The following is a 21,715-nucleotide window of genomic DNA, read 5'->3' on the forward strand; positions in this document are numbered from 1 at the left end:
TTTATCAGTGTACTGAGGTGTTTGTTATATTTACGAAAGAATACCTCCTCATAGCGTGTGGACCGAGAAATGCAGCTGGAAATTGGGGGGTAACAGCGCGTGGTAGCGTGTGACTTGCTGTCATGTGTGTCTCTCTAATCCCCACTCCCCGTGCTCCTGGCGCTCGCAGAGTGTAAGGAAAGCCTCTTCTCCCTCCTGGGCTCTCCCTTCTTGCTGTAGGAAGGGGAGTAGCAGGAAATGGAATCTGCCCCGGTCATGGGATTTTTGAAAGAAACAAAGCATGATCTGATGAGGAGCAGGTTAATCCTGCTATTTCATTTCCCTTTCAGAGAGGGCGGGGGCTGGATTGTGATATGAAGTATTCGGTTTCACATCTGTTCCAGGAATTATCCTCGGCATAAATCCATTTTTCTTTTAAGCATCCTAAAGCATCCCAGGGAGCTCCTCCTCCTGTGCACCCTTCCCACCCCCACAGTCAATTTCATGGCCACAGAGCAGCTGACAGCCTCCCAGAGAGATCATCTTGTCATTGTTACAGGAGGAATCTCTTAAGTCCTGGAGGTCCAAATTTCTGTGGGTCAGTACTATCAGTTTTGGGTCTGCTCTCCACGAAGGTTTGGAATAAAAAGGAAGTAGCATGCCAGCAGTGTGGTATAATGGAAAGAGGACCAATTTAAAAATCAAGAGGAAAGCTTTGCTACTAACTATTTATATGATCTTGGGCAAGTCACCAAACCTCATTGGGGTCAGGACCCTCATCTGCAAAATTACAGCAATGTTTTCCAGGGTGTTCTGCAAAATGCAAGTCTTCTAAGTCAAATAAGTTTGAGAAATTCCACTTATGCTATGCCATTTCTTAAGGAGTCATAATATATATTTGTACATCTGAGGAGTCTTTCAATAAAGAAACTTGTTTTTCACCCAGAGTTTCTCAAATTTATCTAACACTAGAACTCTTTTTCCTATAATGCTGATTAACATCTTGACACTTTGAGAAATGAAGTAGAAATCTATAATCTGTCACGAGCCATGTTTGCCAACCTCAGTTGAAACTAACTTTTCAACTTCCAAATCTCATTCTTGAGAAAAAGAAACATAATTTCATATGTGGCAAGGTGACTTCTAGTTTTAAAAACTGAACTTAAGGGCCAACGCAATTATTCTGACCAACACAGGCTTGTGACTAGAGTTTTGAAAAAGTTTTGTGGAACTTCTGTTTTCAACTTCCACCTTTCAGATGGTTAGCGTGTTCTTATGGCCTTTGGGGGTGTGGTAGGAATTTCCTACAAATAATTATTCTCAGCACACTATTAGGTTCTCATAAGGAATAACTGAATAAATCACAAGATCCCCAACCCTGAATTCAGAGACAAAGCATATATACAAGGAAAAATAGGATTCTAGGTTTTAGAGTGAGGCAAAGAATGATTACAAATTTATATTTTGAGAAATGTTAGTATATATTATTAATTAAATATCTACTGAGAAGATGCAGAGCAGACAGGGACTCAAGGCAGTAATATAAGTAAAACATGAAAGAAAATTCAACAAACAACTGGATCAGGGGTCAAGTGGGAAGTATATGAGGGAAAAAAATGTGAAAATAGGATCAGGCAAAGAAGTACTTTTAGTACCTTGAGAAAGTAGCAGTCGCTGGTACAAATATTGAGACTGAAATTAAGTTCTGGCTAAGATCGATTTTAGCCAGACAATCCTAGCATTAGTAAAAAAGTATGGCTAATAATAGATCTTCACCCTCAGTCTCATTCTGCATTTATCCTTCATGCTGCTCTTCAAGTGATCTGTTAACAACAGTCATAATTATGACACTTCCCCACTTAAAAATCTTTAAAAGCTCCCTTCAAAGTGCAATGGGTAACCAAAGCCCCTCATGGTCTTCTCTCTTCTCTACGTGTATTTTCCACCACTCCCCTGGCAGGGACCTTGAAATTCAAGTCTTTCTAAGCCACTCGCCACATTGTCTCAAACTCCCCACCCCTTGTAGGCACTCTCTTCATTCAGGGAAATCCGGTCTCTTTTTGGCTAACTCTGGCCCATGCTTCAGGCTCCAGATCTTGTCATCACTTCCAAAATTTTTCACTGACCACAGTGCCCACTTTCATCTCTTACCACCAACTCCTGTAGCTTCCTTTGCCTTCCTCTGTCATAGAATTTGCTAAAATATTTTATTTTACTTGTTGGCCTCTACCATTAGATTTATAAATTCCCGGGGGGAATTTATAGGAGTAAATGTCATTCACAAGTCAGTCTCTGGACAGTGTTAAGATCAACTATATAGTGTTTATGTCCTGTTAATTATGGGTTTTTTAGTAACTATTTCTATACTCTCTGTCCATGGGACTTCTCAGAGGAAACAGTAACTCCATGCCATTTTTGCTGTGAACTTTTTCCCTGGTGTTCAGGGGCTGTATTCCTTCACCCAGGAACTTATGTGGGGGAAAAACAAGCATATAATCGAGTACCTATCTTTAATAAGCTAAAGATATTAAACCCACTACTTACTGACTGTTAAAAAGATTAGGAGATTTATACAGACATCTTCTAGAATTGACTCAGTAACAAACTAGGGTGTATGTGCCCATACTTTATGAATTGACCATTTTCAGAATATAGTTGTTTGCTTACACCTACTTTTCATTCATTCCAACACAGCCCCCATCAAAAATAAGAATGCAAAATCAAGTTTCTTTTAACTGAAATTTATTTATTTGTTTGTTTAGAGTAACATCTTGAATCCTGGGAGAGAACGGTAATAGACAGATATTCAGTAGGTTTCTATTCATTGGTGAACTCATGCTATCATTATTGCTTCTAGAATTCCATAATGGCGTTAGATTTGTCTTCAGTGACCCATCATTGTGTAAATGTATAAAAATCACCTTTTGCCGAAAATACACAATTCAGAATCCCTTGCGAGGCCTCCCAAATCCCATTTACTAGTGGCAGAGAGTAGAAGTATGTATTTCTAAACAGTAATTTTTGATACCCTCACCACCCCTGATACCACTTCCAGTTAAAAACCAATGTTCTCGGGGCACCTGGGTGGCTCAGTCGTTAAGCGTCTGCCTTCGGCTCAGGTCACGATCCCAGGGTCCTGGGATCGAGCCCCACATCGGGCTCCCTGCTCGACGGGAAGCCTGCTTCTCCCTCTCCCACTCCCCCTGCTTGTGTTCCCTCTCTCGCTGTGTCTCTGTCAAATAAATAAATAAAATCCTTCAACAACAACAACAACAACAAAAAAACGATGTTCTCCTTGGGCAGTAAGCCCTAGCAGTCCAGGCAGAGAAGTTAAGTCCTGACTGACTGAACAGAATGGTGTGGAATGGTGAGAAAATGAGAATAGCTGTTGCTTTCTACACCCATTGTAACTCCTAGCTATTTTCATAATGTTGATGGAAAGTGATAACTGATGGCCTCGTCACCATGAGTAACCTTGTATGTGACCCACTGTCTGAGAAGAGACCTCGGGTGACTAATTAAAATATAGTGCATTCTGAAATGTGTTAAAATGGCTTTTTAAGATTTATTTATTTTAGAGAGTTTATGCAGTGAGGAGGGAGAGGGAGACAGAACCTTAAGCAGACTCTACACTGAGCTCAGAGTCCAACGCAGGGCTCAATCCCATGACTCAGAGATCACGACCCAAACCAAAACCAAGTCTGACGCTTAACTGTGCCAGCCAGGTGCCCCAAGATGTTTATTTTTTAAATAGATAACTTTTCTTAGCTGAGTTAGATACTCATATAGGTATGTTTAATATTAAAATTAGTTTTGAGCCCTCCTGCCTCCGGGATCTGCCATCCGGAAACAAAAGAGGCAGTTTGGGAGATGATCCAATAGAACATTTTTTAAAATACTGTACACCTATTAACAAATTGTAGAAGAAGAAAATTTCACCTTTTTAAAACAATCTATGCTATAATCACATTTTTATTTGTACAATCCACAAAAAGGAAAGATCAGACTTAGAGTCTGGGATATTTTCCTTTCAATTGAATGCACAAATAAAAGAAAAAGGTATTTGTACAGATTAACTGATGAAGACTTAATATGAAATCTTCCATGTACTTTATAACCTGGATAATTCTGAGTTGATATAATCTTTACAAGTCCCAGTGTTGTTGAGACACTAAAATGGGGGATTTTATATATTTTCCCAAGTGTGGTCACACCATCTCTTTGTGTATTAGCTCCCCCCCTAAAAATGAGGGAATTGGACAAGATGCTATCAAACACTCTTTTGGTTTGAGAAAAGGAAAAAACAAAACACCTCTCTAGCTATACTATAGGAGGTAGACAAATGATAGAGAGGTGGGGTCTCCAGTCAGGTAACTGGTTGTAGCTGAAGTAGCTTGGCCTAGCACCCATCAGATAAGGCTGTTAACAAATGAAATGTACTTTCCACATCTCCCATGCCAGTCAGTTGGCCGGTTTTGATCATTTGTGAATTTTCTGTGTCCTTCTAAAACCACTACCAGGATGTGAGGGATTAATCCCACCTCCTGATCTCACAGCACTGTGGGCCAGACTCTTCGAATTCTAAAAGGCAGTGAGATCTCCTTCCTTCTGATTTACTTTCACAGGCTCCTGGGACATCAGTTTTTAAAGGCCTAGTCAACAGATTAGAGAAATCATTCATGTTAAATTTTTATTAGAGAAAAAAATACTTCACAAATATCCTTTCCTATAAAAATATAAACATGAACATCTTTGGCTGGGGAGGAATAGCAGAGGGGGTGGGACAGAGAACTTTAAAGATTTGTGTGATGTGGATAGGCAGCCCTGTGATGAAACTGATTTTCTAGTGGTTCTTTGAACAATTAGTATCAATACTATTTCCAAAGGCATCAGAACTCATTAGAGATAATTGGCCAGGGCTCTTACAGAACCGTTGGGAGAAAAGTCTCTACTGACAACAGATTGATTGGGTTTGGGGTTTTTTTTGTTTTGTTTTGTTTTTTTAATGTTTTTACTTATCACTTGAAGGAAGAAAGATACAAACACAAATAAATAAGGACACAATACAGTAGGAAAAATCCTGGACTCAGGTTCTGTTACCATACCTGCCACTTAGTAACTGGGATCTGAAACAATTAACTTCTCTAGGCTCAGTTTCACTGTCTGTAAAATGGAAATAACATTCATTTAGAAATATGTGTTGACTGCCTGAATTTTGCCCGGCACCTGACTTCGGATAGCTTCCATGTCTTCTTCATAGGGTTGCTGTGAAAACTAGATGGCATATTGCATGAGCAAATGTTGTTGGTGTTTTCCACTATCAAGTGACACCTAGAGCAGTCTTAACCTCCAGTCATCAAAGACTTATTTTTGGCAAAAAAAAAAAAATACAACTGATTCATTTGCAGCAAGGTTTGAAGCAAAGAAAAATTTGGCCTTAACTCCAATTAACTAAAAGTTCCAAGTAGCTATAGTATTCTTTGCCCAAGCATTCCAGTTAATACAGGTTTTTCTTTGTTGGTATGTGAGATCATTGGTGGTTAGTAGTCATCTATTACACTGTAAAACGCATAACACATTTTACCCCCAAACTTATGGCTTAAAACAAAAAACATTTGTTATATCACACTTTTTATGGCTCAGGCATCCTAGCTTAGCTGCATACCTCTGGCTCAAGGTCTCTTGATGAGGTTGTAGGCAAGCTGTTGGCTGGGAGCCGGGAGCTCATCCGAAGGTACATTTGGGAAATCTACTTCCAATTCACTCACATGGTTGTTGGCAGGCCTCTTTCCACTTGGGCCTCTTCAGAGGCCTGCAGTTATGGACTGAAATGTGACCCCCAGATTGATATGTTGAAGTCTTAACCCCCGTTACCTCAGAATGTGACTGTATTTGGACATAGGGCCTTTAAAATGGTGACTAGGATGGACCCTAATCCAACCCAACTGGTGTCTTTATAGGAAGAGGAACGTTAAGACACCAGGGATGCACCTACACAGAGAGAGACTCTGAGGACACAGGGAAAAGACAGCCATCTGTAAACCAAGGAGAAAGGCCTCAGAAGGAACCAAACCCGCTGACACCTTGATCTTCCTCCTGAACTATGAGAAACAGTAAATTTCTGTTGTTTAAGCCACCCAGTCTGTGGTGTTTGGTTGTGGCAGCCCTACCACACTAATATAGCTACCTTACAACATGGCAGCCGCCTCCCCCGGGCAAGCAATCCATGAGAAAGTGAGAAAGCACCCACATAGTAGCCACAGTCTTTTTATAACTTAATCTTGGAAATGATACCCCATAACTTCAGCTATATTCTCTTTGTTAGAAGTAAGTCCAGTCAGTCCATACTCAGGAGGGGATTTCAGAGGGCATGGAGAGTAGGACGTGGAAGTCACAGGAGGCCATCTTAAAGGCTGCGTACCACGCTAGTTTAGATTTGTTTTTAACAAAGTAAAAACTAAAAGTTAACAGATGGACAAACTGACATATTCTACATGTGTAGATTCAATGTCATCAAATACATGGGCACCGTGGCTGATCTAATCTATGGGCCATATTACCATTCTGTAAAGCTAAGATTGTTTTGATTTGGAAAATATAAAATTTTGACATTTCTAGAGGTGAAAAAAAGACCATTTTATGGAGAAGATTGAAGAGAAATAGTCCAGTGAATCCTCCGTCTGTGTCTAGTACAGTGATGCTCACCCAGGGATGCCTACCAAGGGGTATGCAGGGGGATGAGAGGGAAAGAGGAGGGAAGATAGCATGAGTTTTAAAAAAGCATGGTCAAACCATAATATAATCTTCTGTAGGGAAAGCGAGAAGAAACAGCTTTTATAAAACAAAGTACAGAAAGTAAAACTGAACAAAATCTTCTTGGCTGATAGAACATAGGTCATACAGAGTTGAGAAACTGCTCTAATTTCTCTTTTATTGTTAATAGACAAAAAGAGGGATAAGGGATAGAGGGTTAGAGGTGGGCATGTAGTGAGCCATAATACCCAGAGGGGGGTACATTTTAGAAAATCTGGGGAGGAGTGAAAAATGATTAGTGGGCTCTATAGATTAGTTTGGAAGGCAAATACAAACTAACAGACATACTCAGGAGCCTTTCAAGAGCTAATAGGAAGAACTCTACAAGAGGAGGGTGGGTGATAGTTGAACCCAAGCTTTAGTTCAAAGGATCCAAAGGACATCTGCTCTGTGGTGATGGCAAGCTGACATCTGATTCCTCGGTAAGTATGCTGGGATTCCAATAGCTTTAGCCTCTAAAATTAGTAGCGTTGTCAGCTTGATTGTCTCATGTTTTTCTAACGATCAGAGTCTGTGTGGCAAAGCTATCATTATTCCCAAGCACAGTCAGATTTCTTTTCACCAACAGCCCTCCTTTTGTCCTCTTAAATGATGCTAACATGAGGTTAAACTCTCCCTTTACCTTCCAGAACATTCTAAGAACTATCACTTATAATAACACCTCCAAATACTGAGCTTCAATAATTTGGCTCCTGCTTCATCGGAACTCCCCTTTGGGTGGCCCTTTGTTTTAAGAGAGGAAGAAGCTGTTTCCTGTTATCTCCTGGTTGCACGATAACAAGATGACAGACCAATTCTAGGTCTCTTTCAGTTTTCCTTACACAAAGCTGTGGAACCAGAGTGGGACAGTACGGGGATCTCACAAGGTGACCCTCCCTAAAAAGGTGCCTTCAGATTTGAATAATAATTCTATGGATTATCTAAAGAATTCCCCTGAAGTAGTTGTTTATGTTGGTATGGAACAATTTCTGAGATAGATTGTTAAATGAAAGATACCCAAAAAACCCACTGAAGGTTATGTTCCCATTTGTATAAAAAGGGGAGCAGGAATATACATTTGTAGGTGCATAGGCTACTCTGTGAAGGACACACACACACACACACGCACACATATACACACCAGGAATGAGTCTGGGATGGAAGACACTTTTAACCCTATATCTCTTGTATCATTTGATTTTTTTTTCATTTGTGCATGGATTTTTTTTTTTTTTGTAGTTAGGGAGCTATTAAAAAATGCCTTTGTTTTTCATTTATTCACAGAATTTTTTTAAATTCCAGTATAGTTAACATACAGTGTTATATTAGTTTTAGGAGTACAATATAATGGTTCAACAATTATGTACATTACTCTGCTTATCATGATAAGTGTACTCTTAATCCCCTCCCCCTGTTTCAACCATTCCCCCACCAACTCCCCTCTGATACCCTCCCCAGTTTGTTCTCTGTATTTAAAAGTCTGGTTTTTTTGTTTGTCTCTTTTTTCTTTATTCATTTGTTTTGTTTCTTAAATCCACATATGAGTAAAATCATATAGTATTTGTATCTCTGACTTATTTCACTTAGCATTATGCCTTCTAGATCCATCCACGTTGTTGCACATGGCAAGATTTCATTCTTCTTTATGGCTGAGTAATATTCCTGTGTGTGTGTGTGTGTGTGTACTGCATCTTTATCCATTCATCGGGGGGACACTTGGGTCACTACCATATTTTGGCATTGTAACTACTGCAATAAACGCCGGGGTGCATATATCTTTTCAAATTAGTGTTTTTGTTTTGTTTGGGTAAATACCTAGTAGTGGAATTACTGGATCATATGGTAGTTCTATGTTTAATTTTTGAGGAACCTCCATACTGTTTTCCAGAGTAGCTGCACCAGTTTGCATTCCCACCAACAGTGCATGAGGGTTCCTTTTTCTCCACATCCTCACCAGCACTTGTTTTGTCTTTTGTTTTTGATTTTAGCCATTCTGCCAGGTGTGAGGTGATAGCTCATTATAGTTTTGATTTGCATTTCCCTGATGGTAAGTGAGGTTAAACATCTTTTCATGTGTCTGTTGGCCATCTGTATGTCTTCTTTGGAGAAGTGTCTGCTCATGTCTTCTGCCCATTTTTAATTGGATTATTTAGGTTTTTTTCATGTTGCGTTACATAAATTCGTTATATATTTTGGATATTAACCCCTTACCATATATATCATTTGCAAATGTCTTCTCCCACTCAGTAGATTGTCTTTTTGTTTTGATTGTTTCCTTTGCTGTGCAGAAGCTTTTATTTTGATGTAGTCCCAACAGTTTATTTTTGCTTTTGTTTCTCTTGCCATCAAGAAGAATGCTGCTACAGCCGATGTGAGAGAAATTACTCCCTGGGCTCTCTTCTAGGATTTTTATGGTTTCAGGTCTCGCATTTAGGTCTTTAATCCATTTTGAGTTTATTTTTGTGTATGGTGTGAGAAAGCGGTCCAGTTTCATTCTTTTGCATGTAGCTGTCCAGTTTTCCCAGCACCATTTGTTGAAGAGATTGGCTTTTTTTCCCGTGACATATTCTTGCCTCCTTTGTCATAGATTAATTAACCATATAATCATGAGTTTATTTCTGGGTTTTCTGTTCTGTTCTATTGATCTATGTGTCTGTTTATTTACCAGTGCCATATTATTTTGATTAAAAATTGATTACTTCCAGTTTTGTTCTTTTTCAAGATTGCTTTGGCCATTCAGGGTCTTCTGTGGTTCCATACAAATTTTATGATTATTTGTTCTAGTTCTGTGAAAAATGCTGTTGGTATTTTGATAGTTGAGTGTGTAGATTGCTTTGGGTAGAATGGACATTTTAACAATATTGGCTCTTCCAGTCCATGAGCATCAAATGTCTTTCCATTTCTTTGTGTTATCTTCAATTTCTTTCATTCATGTTTTAAAGTTTTCAGAGTACAGGTCTTTTGCCGCTTTGGTTAAGTTTATTCCTAGGTATCTTATTATTTTTGGTGCAATTGTAAATGGGATTGTTTTCTTAATTTCTTTTTCTCCTGCTTCATTATTAGTACACAGAAGATGCCTGGATTACTTTTAATATAACACAAATAGAATCAGTTTTTAAAGAGAAAGGCATTGCAGAAAGGAAATTTTAGTTCCCACATAAAGCCTTTGAACTCATGCTGTGTTCTCTCACGTGGTCGCCTGGAGTTTTCCAGTTCTCTGTTCTTGTCATTGCAGTTTAAAAACTCATGACAGCAGGAGCCGCTGGCCATTGAGCACCTGCTCTACCCCGAGTGCTGGGGGGTTTACATAGAGTTTCTTGACTTAATCATCACAGCAATCACATGAGGATGTTTCTTCCTGCCTCATTTTTTAGCTGAGACTTGTATATTCCTTCCTCTGGTACTTTTTAGAAGATGGAGAGGACACAGTTCCAAGATAGATTTTCTGCCAAATGCCTGACTAGCACTTTGCTTCAGCAAAACCCAGAGTGACCCTTCTTCTGAGGGGTGCATTGGTCAGTTCTGCCCTTGAGTTTTTCTCTTCTGTTTGTGTGATCCTTTCTCTGGGCTTATTATTTCATTCACGTTCAGAACTTCGGCTTCATTCTAACAATTCTGACATGGGAGTCTCCAGCACTGGTACCCAGAATCCATTACAGTAACAAATTCCATCTCAGACACCTAAGAAAAAGGATGCGTCTGTGGACTCATATGATCAGAGAGAATTAGGGTGGCTCCAGCTAAGTGTCATGTGAGATCTTTCCTTTTCTCCATCTCTCTCTCTGCCTCATGTTCCTTCTCTCCATCTTTCTCCATCTCTTTTCGTTTCTTTTCACAACTCCATAAACCTCTCTCTTTCCTTCTTTATATGGTTTCTTCCATGTAGCAGATCAGTGGAGGGGTATAGTTTGAGCAGCTCCAGCCTTATTCTTTCCAATTTAATGACCACAGAGTACAAACAGTATTTCTCTTTCTATGTTAGTGTATAGAAATCCCAAGGAAGGGCTGTGATTGGCTTGGCTTGGATGACATGACCAACTCTTACGGCAGTTGCTGTGGCCCCGGGGGTGGGGACTTTGGCTGGGTCTGGATCACCTGCCAGCTTTTGTGATCAAGAGGGTATGAGACTCTCTTAACTATAGAAAACAAACTGAAGGCTACCAGAGGGGGAGGTGGGGGGGGGGGGGCATGGGTGAAGTAGGTGAAGGGGGTTAAGGAGTGTACTTGTCCCGATGAGCACTGGATAACGTATGAAATCATTGAATCACTATATTGTACACCTGAAACCCATTTAACACTGTATGCTGACTATACTGGAATTAAAAAAAAAAAAAAAAGGTTGTGGTACTGACATTCTTGGTCTGGCCATAATCACCAGATTGGAATAGAGCAAGTGGGGAGCAGTTTTCCAAAGGAAGTGAAAGGAGCTGAGACCACAAGCAGATGGGAAGGGATGTTAGGAGACAAAAACAGTAGATTTCCCCTACTTTCAGCCCAGAGCTTCTTTGCAACTATGCAAATATGGAGTTAAATAAGACAATGTGTGCAATAAATACTTCATATGGTGCCTGCAGCAGAGTAAATGATAGAGCAATATCTACTGGTATTGACTATCTTCTTTAATTGTGGCAAAATATACTTAACACAGAATTTACCACTTTAACCATTTTTAAATGTACAGTTCACTGGATTAAGTACATTAATATTTTTGTGCAACCATCACCACCATCCGTCTCTAGAACTCTTCTTTTACAAAACTAAAACTCTACCCATTAAACAATAACTCCCCATTCTCATCTCCCCCACCTCCTGGCAACCACATCCTCTTTTCTGTCTCTATGAATTTGATTATTCTAGATATCACATATAAGTGGAATCACACAGTATTTGTTTTTTCATGACTGACTTATCTCACTTTGCATAATGTCGTCAAGGTTCAGCCATGTTGTGGCATGTGTCAGAATTTCCTTCTTGTAAGGCTGAATAGTACTCTATTGTATGTGTATACCACATTTCATTTATTAATTAATCTGTCAGTGGATACTTGATTTGCTTCTACCTTTTGACTCTTGTGAGTAATGCTGCTGTGAAAATGGGTGGACAAATATCTGGTCAAGTCTGCTTTCAGTTCTTCTAGATGTATATCAAGAAGTAGAGTTACTGAATTGTATAGTAATTCTTATTTTTAATTTTGTAGAGACTCGCCATATTGTTTTCCACAGCAGCTGCACCATTTTACGTTCCTATCAACAGTGCTCAAGGGTTCCCTTTCTCCACATCCTCACCAGCACTTCTTTTTTTTTTTTTTTAATAGTAGCCATGCTAATGGTTGAAATGTAGCCATGCTAATGGGTGAAGTGGTTGTAAGTTCTTTAAATTAACCTTGGTAACTGGGCTAATCCAAGTGCCGTTGACAGAAGTAGAACACCCAGTGTTGTGGATGAGTGGGACAGATAACACTGAGTATTTTAAAAGTCAAATTTGACATGATGGCTGAACATTAAACTCAGAAAAGTCCTCTCAAAGCCAGGGAAGAGTTCAAGCCAGATGTAGAGTTTAGCAGTCATCCATATAGAATTACCTGTTAAAGCTGTACATGGATAAATTCTCTGAGGGAAAGAATGTATTAAAAGAGCAGCAAAGTGCAAAGAAGAAAGCAGATACAGGGGAACCATCCAAGGAGGCAGCCTTGAGAGGCACTGGATAGTTCAGAATCTCAGAGACCCACAGAGGGGAGGAAGAGTGAAGAGGGTGGGAATGATTGATGAGCTCAGATGGTATTTTTTAATAGTCTATAATTAAAATTTTGTTAAATTGAATCATATTCATGTGAATACCTCCCTGGAGAGTCCCTTATAATTTTCAGAATGCTTGCATATGGATTATCTTAGCCCTTAATCCAGTGAAGTACACAAGTTATGATTCCCATATTACAAGAAAGAAACTGACTCTCGGGGAGATTGAGGTTTTCCTAAAGTTATTGCTTGGTACCTCTCATTTTCCCAAGATGATCAGTTTTGGGGGAGCTGAAGGCGGATGATGCCAAGTCAAAATGGGCATCAGAGTAGGTTCCCGTCAGACAAGTGCCCCGGCAGCTCATCATCCCTAGCACAGGCTCTTCCCCTCAATACCTCCTGGAAACAATACCTACTGGCTCCTCCCAGGTTCCTGTGAAATACTAAGGAGTTTGATTCTCTAGACTCTAGAACAGTAGTTTGTGAATGATGGGGTCATGACCAAACAGTGGGTCATCAAGACAATTCGTGGGTCATGACCAGGCTCACCAGAGCCAGGGTGCATGTGTCTTCCCAACGCTGTGAACTCTCAGTAACTTCATCACGTTGGTTACTTGAATTTGGCTGTGGTGGACATCAGCCAACACCACAAAGCTGGGGCCTTTGTTTGTTTTACCCCAGAGAACCAGCTGTTAAACCTTCACTAGCAAACCACTGATCATAACCCTCATTTCTTCCTCTTCCCTCCCACCCCTCCTGCAATGGAACAGAATAGAATAGAAAGAAAAAATAGAGAGGGTCCATCTGTAATAAAAATAAGGATTGTTTTGTGAGACTTTTGTTTAGGTCAAAAAGATATTTATGTATGTATTCATATAAGATGTATTTTTTTTTACTAAAAATAAGTTTGAAAGTCAGTTGTCTAGGGTCCCTTCATTTACCTTCCTCAAGTACTTGAAAGTCTGCTGTTCTGCTGATCTTTAGGCAAAGAACTACTAGTCTCCAGCATCTTTTTTGAATGAATGCTGTATCTACTGTTTGGGAGGAATGAGACTGAATTTGTATCAGGCTAGAAATTAATGTTCTAGAATAGACAAAATCCTCTGTATATCAGTTCTTTTGAACTCAAAGCTATATTAAAAAATCTCTTTTTAGACCCCACCAAAGATTTTTCTACAGTGAGCATGTATTTGTCCTATGCCCAGAAAACAATAATCATTATTATTTTTTTTTTAAGATTTTATTTATTTATTTGAGAGAGAGAATGAGAGAGAGAGCACATGAGAGGGGGGAGGGTCAGAGGGAGAAGCAGACTCCCTGTCGAGCAGGGAGCCCGATGCGGGACTCGATCCAGGGACTCCAGGATCATGACCTGAGCCGAAGGCAGTCGCTTAACCAACTGAGCCACCCAGGCGCCCAATAATCATTATTATTAAATCACAAAGATTAGAAGGCCAATAAATAGCAGAAATCAGACTTAAGCACATAGCCTTGTGTTACTCTACCATTCTTCATTATGAGAATTTTCTATAAAGAAATTAAATATTTTTAAGAAAGTAAATAAACTTTTTGTAAATCATTTTCCTTTTAGTGATTCAGTGTTTTGTTTTATAAATCTGGATTTTATATATATTTTTATATATACATGCATTATATAGAAACACTTTATATATACATTATATATATAAATATATATATTAATATCCCAGATATGTTTGAATGGATTATGCATCAAAACTAGATAGATGTAGATAGATCATGGAGTTAGATGTCAAGAACTTTGATTTAGATCAGCCTTGCAATTTTTAAATTTTCATAAAAGGGAAGTTATTAAATATTCTCATGCAAGAAACCACAACTCTACAAACATGTTAAATGGTCTGCCCTTAACTATCAAAATGGAGTTACAAAAAGAAACATTTTTCACTGAGTGACATTGGAAAGTCATCCAGATAGGTTTCTCTCTGGTCCGTGATGTCGTTCTATCATGCCCATTTTACTGCTTTGTTGTAGTAAGAAAATGGACCAGAATAAGAGGAACATGGTTTTTCAGATTTATAGGAGTTAAATATGTTTTCAAAAATGAGTTATGGATCATTTTTCTTAGAAGAATTGGGCTCCTTGTATGTATGACTTCAGTTTTTTACAGTTGAATTCCTTAAAGTAGCATCTTCTTAAAACTATCCTATACTTACTTGAAAGCAGAAAGAAATCCTCCCCCATAGATGGACCCTTGCCTCGGGTTGCATTTAGCGTCTAAGAGTTCAACCAAGTGCCTGTGGCATTCGCTAGATGTGGAGAGGGTTCCGGGAGGCCTGAGCGCGCGGGGTGCTGCTGTGGTCAGCCGCTCGCTCCCCTCTCCCCTGTGGCTGGCTTCAGAGCGCGTCGGGGGGTCTACCTCTGCTCTGCACAAACCCCTTGCAGCTGTGCCCGGTGCTTCCGTGTCACCAGGCAGTGTTTCAGGAAATGGATCTGATGCTCTTGTGCCTGTGTTCATGCCTACACACTGGAGCTGTGCCCGGGAAGGTGAGGGGCCAGCAGGTTGGCCCTCACTCCCCAGCTGTCCCTTTCTCCTAATGTCACTCAGGATATAAATAAAGTGATTCATTCACTCTCTTATCAAACCAGAACATTGCCAGAAGATACAGTCAGGGCCACTCTGGCCCGTTGGAAAGGCCTTAGGGGCAAAATCTAAGAGGCACAAGGTACAAAGCCTTTGCATTTAGGTCATTTTAAAAATTAAGTTTTTAATTTCATTTCTCCTGTTCACTTCAGACCTGGGAGGGAGAAAAATAACTCCAGTTACAAGTTCATGTTTGAGGTCTGGGCCTTCTTTAGTGGCATGGAAGTCATGATGCATCCTCTGTTTTTTTCTGATCTGGAAAAGCCGTGAGTCAGATGATCTCATTGAAAATGTGCTTCCCTTTCCTCCACACAGCTGATGGGTGGTAGGAGCACTGATCTGGAGCGTGGACTGCTGCTTATCACACGAGGCTGTGGTGTTTGCAGAAGCCAAGTTTGTATTGTTAGCTGGCGATCTTTTGCTACCCATAGGGCGCACTGCTGTTGATCATTTCCCATATCAGTCGATCCAGTATTTACCAAGCAGCCCCCGTGTAAACATGTACCTGGCAAAATGCTAGGAGCTCAGGTCATGTGAAGATTTGTAAGATGCGGTCTCTGCACTTAAGAGTGTATCCACGGGACATGAACAACACCTGCAAGACAAAGCCCTCCACCCCGACCCCCTGCCCTCAAAAAAGGTGTAAGAAACAATGATTTGGGTGGTTTGGGAAAGTGTGTCAACCATCCCCTCAGGGAACCTACTGATCAGAGTGAGCATGAGCGTGATCTGTTCCCTCGGCAGTTCCGCCTGCTTAGCTGCTTCTCCTCATCACTTCACCTGGGCAGATGTTGATCACAGTGTTTAAAATACTTTTATTTTTTGCTGTGTTACAGTAGCACAAGCCAGTTACTTAATATGATGCTAATAGAAGAACAGTAGGCTGGAGGACAGATTGGGTTTGTTGGACTCTAATAGTTGCCAAACCAGTACAATGTCTTTTGCAGGTGCTTCAAGGTTTTTAAGGGTAATTCTGATAATATTTTATGCTTATGTTGCTTGTTGACTTTAAAACTAACCTAAGAAGATGTAACTTCATTTATTTGATAAGTGCCAAGTTAGGATATAGATAGTATGAACCATAGGCATTTCAAAAAAAAAAGAAAGAAAGAAAGAATTTCCAGGTCAGGACATCAAAGCAAAAAAGAAGATGGACAACTTCAATGACCGGTTTTTCAAAATCCTACCAAACAAGAGCCAGGCTGTGATCATGGCCACAGAGGCAGTGAGGGGGAAAACGCAGTAACATGGTTGTCCTGTGTATTATTCCTGCCCTGATAACCCCAGAACTGCGTCGGCAGGCAGAAGTGGAGATCCAAGCAGCTCTGGACCAGAATTATGGCAGGTGTCAGGGACAACAGGTGGAGCATCTAATTGGAGACCCTTCACATAAAGATAGGACCCCAAAGGGCTGTATTCTCCATGTAAAGGTCAACCAGAAATAACCCTCCCCCTTCCCACTTTGCCTCTACGCCCTCAGGCACTGAAAGAAAATTGCCTATCTTGAGCCTTGGTGCTGAGTGAGATGGAGTAAAGGACTCTCCCCTGATGATTCATAACCACAAACTAGCCCTTGTGTAAGCTTGGGCGTGAATTCATATTCCCTAGATACCCTGAAAAACTTCAAACTGAGAATTTAATCTAAGGTGATCCTAAGCTAATAGGGTGGCCCCAGGCATCTAGTAGAATCAAATGCATATTTTTTTCTGGAAGGATCTTCCTTCAACTCAAATCTCAAATAATTCTAACAGGTGAAGGTCTAAGAACTGCGAGATCACAGTTTAAAATCGCAAAACAATAAGGAAACATGGCACCATAAGCAAAAGTCAGCAAAATAACAGATAACAATATTAGACCCACAAAGACTAAGATACTGATATTACCAGACATACAATAAAAAAATAAATTTTCTCATATGTTTAAAGAAATTAAAGGAGGGAGTAAAAGTGTGAGTAAAAGATTAAAATTATGACTAAGCAGATTTGGAAAAGAACTATGTAATACTTTAGAATGGCAAAGATAGAGTAATTACAGTTTTCAAATCAATGAGTGGGCTTAACTGCAGGTTAGACCCAGCTGAAAAGATATTTAATGAACTCAAAGATATATTTAAAGAAATTATGTGAACTGCAGGACAGAAAGAAAAAGTGATGAAAAACAAAGTGAGAAGGCCTGATAGATCTTTAGATAATTGGAGTTCTGGAAAGAAAAAAAAAAAAAAAAAAACGAGACAGGGACAATATTTAAAGGGATAATGACTAAAAATATTCCAAAACTAAGGGAAGATACAACTGGCTATAGTGAATCATAATAAATCCACATCTAGACACACCATACTGAAACTTTGGGATACTAAAGACAAAAGATGTTAAATTTAAGCACCTCGAGGCAAAGGAAGGCTTTCCAAAGGAATGCCAGTGATAGAACGTACTCCTCAACAGCAATAGTGGAAGCCAAACTGTAGTGTGATGTTGGCATTGATGAGAAAAAATAAGTACCCCGCCAGAAATGTATTTTAAGCAAAAATATCTTTCAAGGATGAGGATGAAATAAAGACATTTCCAACATGTAAAACCCAGATGAACTTGGCATCAGTAAACCTTCACCAAAGGAAAGATTGTAAAGAATGTATTTCAAACAGAGGAAGGTGATACCAGAAAAAGGTCTGAGATGCAAAAACTGACTTATGAGGAAAGAATGTGTAAAAACATGGGCAAATAAAAGCATAATAATCAATAAAGTAATAATGTTCTTGTGAGGATAAAAAGGAGGGGGATAAAAGTATCCAACACCAATATCATGTTAAGACAGAGGGTGTGAAAAGAAAAAAGACAGAGGATATGATCAGAGTTAAATTGTCTAACTTGATCTTATAGAGTGAAAAGGTAAAGATAATGATTAATTTCAGCTTTACATAGTATGTACAAATGCAAACATAGAGAAACTACTAAAAGAATAGAAATTATAAAACTTTAAGGCGGAAAAGGAAACAGAAGAGTATGGACAAATAGAAAGCACAACTTAAGGGTCACCTGGGTGGCTCAGGCAGTTAAGTGCCCGACTTTTGGTTTCAGCCCAGGTAATGATCGCATTAGTCCTGAGATCGAGCCCCACGTCGGACTCCATGCTCAGCAGGGAGTTGCTTGAAGATTCTCTCCCTCTGCCGCGCTAATATAAATCTTTAAAGAAGAACACAACTGAAGACCGTAGAAATAAATATAAAAATATTTGTAATCACAAAAATGTGAGTGGACTAATGTTCCAGTTAAAGTGAAAGATTGATTCACTCAACAAATATTTACTGAGCATCTACGCTAGGTACATAGCACAGAGCAGGGAATAAAATAGTCCCAAATCCTTAGAGATATAGACAACAAACCATATTAGTAACACAGTACATTAGATAATAGTGAGTGTTCTAGAGAAAAAATAAAACCGTAATAGACAGACAATGGGGAGAGTGACTAAACTTAAAAAAAATAATAAAATAGTTTGCAAGCGTATATATTTTTTTAAATGGTGCAACTGCTTTGGAAACGGTTTAGCAGTTTCTCAAACCTTTAAACATAGGGTTACCGTATGTCCCAGCAGTATATGCCCAACAGAAATGGAAACGTATGTCCAGACAAAACCTTGTACATGGATGTTTATAGCAGCATGATTACTAATATCCAGGAGGCGGAAACAACCCCAGTAGCCATCAACTGATGAGTGAATAAATACACACAATGGAGTATTATTCAGCCATGAAAAGGCAGAGTACTGTTCCATGCTACAACACAGATGACCCTTGAAAACATTATGCCAAGTGAAAGAAGCCAGACACAAAAGACCACATACTGGATGATTCCATTCATGAAATGTCTAGAATAGGCAAATCTATAGAGACAGAAAATAGATTAGTGGTTGCCTAGGGCTGGAGGACAAGATGAGGGGGGGTGATGGCTAAGAGGTGTAGGGTTTCATCTTCTTTCAATGAAAATGTTTTAGAATTGGGCGCCTGGGTGGCTCAGTTGGTTGAGCGACTGCCTTCGGCTCAGGTCATGATCCTGGAGTCCCGGGATCGAGTCCCGCGTCGGGCTCCCTGCTCGGCGGGGAGTCTGCTTCTCCCTCTGACCCTCCTCCCTCTCATGCCCTCTGTCTCTCATTCTCTCTCTCTCAAATAAATAAATAAAATCTTAAAAAAAATTTTTTTAAAAGAAAATGTTCTAGAACTGATTGTGGTGATGGACAAACAAGTCTGAATATAGTACAAGCCACTGGATTATACACATTAAATGGGTGAATTGTATGGTATGTGGCTTATATATCAATAAAGCTGTTTTATTTTTTTTTAATTAATAAACAGTAAACTCAATAAGAAAATAAGCAAAAGCCACATCCAGGCATTTCACAGAAGAAAAAACATGTAGGCACAATAAATACTTGACTCAACCTCATTCCTATTTGGGAAAATGCTCATTAAAACCACAGTAGGACACCATTGTATACCCACTGGACTAGCAAATATTTTAAACTCAGGCAATACCCCTTCTCCACAGGTAGGGGAGGTAGAGAAGCTGCCCTGGGGGTGGGGGTGGGGGCAGGAATTGGTACAGACCGCTTTGGAATGTAATATGGCATTATTTTTAGAGAGTTGAAGATGCAAGTGTCCATGACCCAGCAATTACACTCCTAAGTATATAACTGAAGTTCTCCAGTTGTGTGCTGAGATCACATATAATAATAGTTATAGCAGCACTGTCAAATCGAAAACCACAGAATTATAAAAACGAAACAGCATAATATTTAGGGTTCAGAGTGTATGTAATAAATAAACCTATTTTTAAAAAGCAAACAAGGGAAGGATAAACAGAAAATTCAGGATAGTGGAAATGGGAAGGCAGTGGGAGGGCCTCACAGATGCAGGGTAATAGTAATATCCTTATCTTAAACCGGGTGGTGGGATGTAGGTGTATATTGTAGGGATGGGGACAGTGGTCCAAGGCAGAGTGCATTCTGACAACCCAATATTCAGCAAAGATTTAGAAAAACTCAGAAGTGTACATGAAGCAGTTTTTCCATGCAGTTCAACACCGAATGCTAATAATGCTGACCTTAAGTTTCTAGAAAAGGTTAACATATTAAGCATTTTTTATTTAAGACGCAAAAGAGATAAAATGTTCTTATCCAGGAGGAAAAGAAGGAAGGAAGGAAGGAAGGAAGGAAGGAAGGAAGGGAGGGAGGGAGGGAGGGAGGGAGGGAGGAAGGGAGGAAGGGGAAGGGAAAGAAACTAAGAGAAGTACACAAAAAAGCAGCAGAACAGGAGTGTGTTAGAAAGGTTTCCAACAAAAGTGGTTAAAATGAAAAGTCTTCAAGTTCAAGGTGAACATTTATTTGGCCACAACTTCTTTAGTCTTCAGTAGTGCTAACTACACCAGACGTTGCTGTAAGTAAAACCCCACACTCATTTCGGTCACTTAGCGGTTGGTTCTCTCTCTTTCAGATCCTGCTCACACTAAGAGATGAGCCGCAACCGCATGGGGGAAGAACCTGTTTGCTACTCCCGCTCCAGCAGGGGTGTGGGGCCGAAGCATCCACCAGCACTGCAAGGGGTCCACGGTATTTTTTTTTTTTTTTTTTTTTTTTTTTTGCTGCCTCAGTCCCCAGAGCCTTCAAGCAACAGTGGCAGTAGATTGTTGCCAATCAGCCAATCCAGACTTTTACTGAGACGACGGGATAACACATCCGCTGGGTTTTGACTGAACTTGGTAGTGGGGACATTCAACTGATACGTTATATACCCCATCAGAGCACACATGTATCTTTTATCCCTTTTACCTCCCGCCCCCCCAAACCCACTTAGGCTTCCTCTGTCCCTTTCCTGCTACCACACAGAGATGATATAAAAGAGGCTCTTTGGCTATTTGCATTTTGCTTCCTCTTCTTTTCCAGATTGCAGTATTAAGCTTTACTTCCCACAAGCCTAAAATCCCAACATCATCTACCAAAGTTGTTCTTCCCTTTTCCGAGGGGTCGGGGGAAGGGGGAAGCATACCTCACAAGCTTCCCAGAGAGTGGAGCAAAGTCGGCGTGCTGTTGACCACATGAGCCGTGGTGAAGGCACCCTTTGGAATTACTGATTTCTAAAATTAATAAAGTAATTCTATTTTTATTTTCTTTTTTTCCATTTACTAATTTCCCAACAATCAGCATTCACAAACAAGCCTGAAGTGGGACCAACTTCTCGTTTTCTTTCATTGCTGGGCAATTTTTTAAACTACATTTTAGAAATGTGAACTACAAAGAGATGTTTTATTCTTCCATTTGGTTTCAGCAGATCGTGGGTCCAGGCTCTTCCCCACAGGCAGCTCCTGAACCTGGGAAGCTCGTATGTGCACATGTCTCCATTATCGGCCCGCCGTGGACAGGTCCTCTAGGGGTCCTCATCAGAATGAGGTGGCACAGCCCTCCCAGACGCCTTTCCACTTGACCTCTGCCCCCTCTCCTCACCTTTCCCTGGTCCCCTCTCTGGCTTCTACTGAAGAAAAGGTTGAAAGGTGGGCTGCAGAGCTCGACTGAAGGACTGACAGCTACCCTGGGGAGT

At 40.0% G+C, this 21,715-nt stretch overlaps 1 protein-coding gene across 8 annotated transcripts in view; it reads left to right on the forward strand.

Annotated features, from left to right (window-relative positions):
• The window catches only part of TTLL5 (tubulin tyrosine ligase like 5), a 275,259-nt gene extending 253,588 nt beyond the window's left edge, over positions 1-21,671 (forward strand). For 2 of the 8 annotated variants that reach the window (XR_010405275.1, XR_010405277.1), the window contains 2 exons: positions 20,615-20,730; positions 21,449-21,671. Coding sequence is in view for 5 of the 8 variants with exons in the window: in XM_064571390.1 (XP_064427460.1) it covers positions 5,940-6,067 (128 nt within the window). In the remaining 3 variants the exon portion in view is untranslated. Of the gene's footprint in view, positions 1-5,939; positions 6,093-20,614; positions 20,790-21,448 lie in introns of those variants that run through there. The other 6 variants (XM_064571390.1, XM_045901266.3, XR_010405276.1 and 3 more) reach the window with 5 other exon arrangements.
• The last annotated feature ends 44 nt before the right edge of the window (positions 21,672-21,715 follow it).

This window comes from Mirounga angustirostris, unplaced genomic scaffold, assembly GCF_029215605.1.
Source record: "Mirounga angustirostris isolate CCGP_5_RB_7025 unplaced genomic scaffold, mMirAng1.0.hap1 SCAF_9, whole genome shotgun sequence".
NCBI classification, from domain to species: Eukaryota; Metazoa; Chordata; class Mammalia; order Carnivora; family Phocidae; genus Mirounga; species Mirounga angustirostris.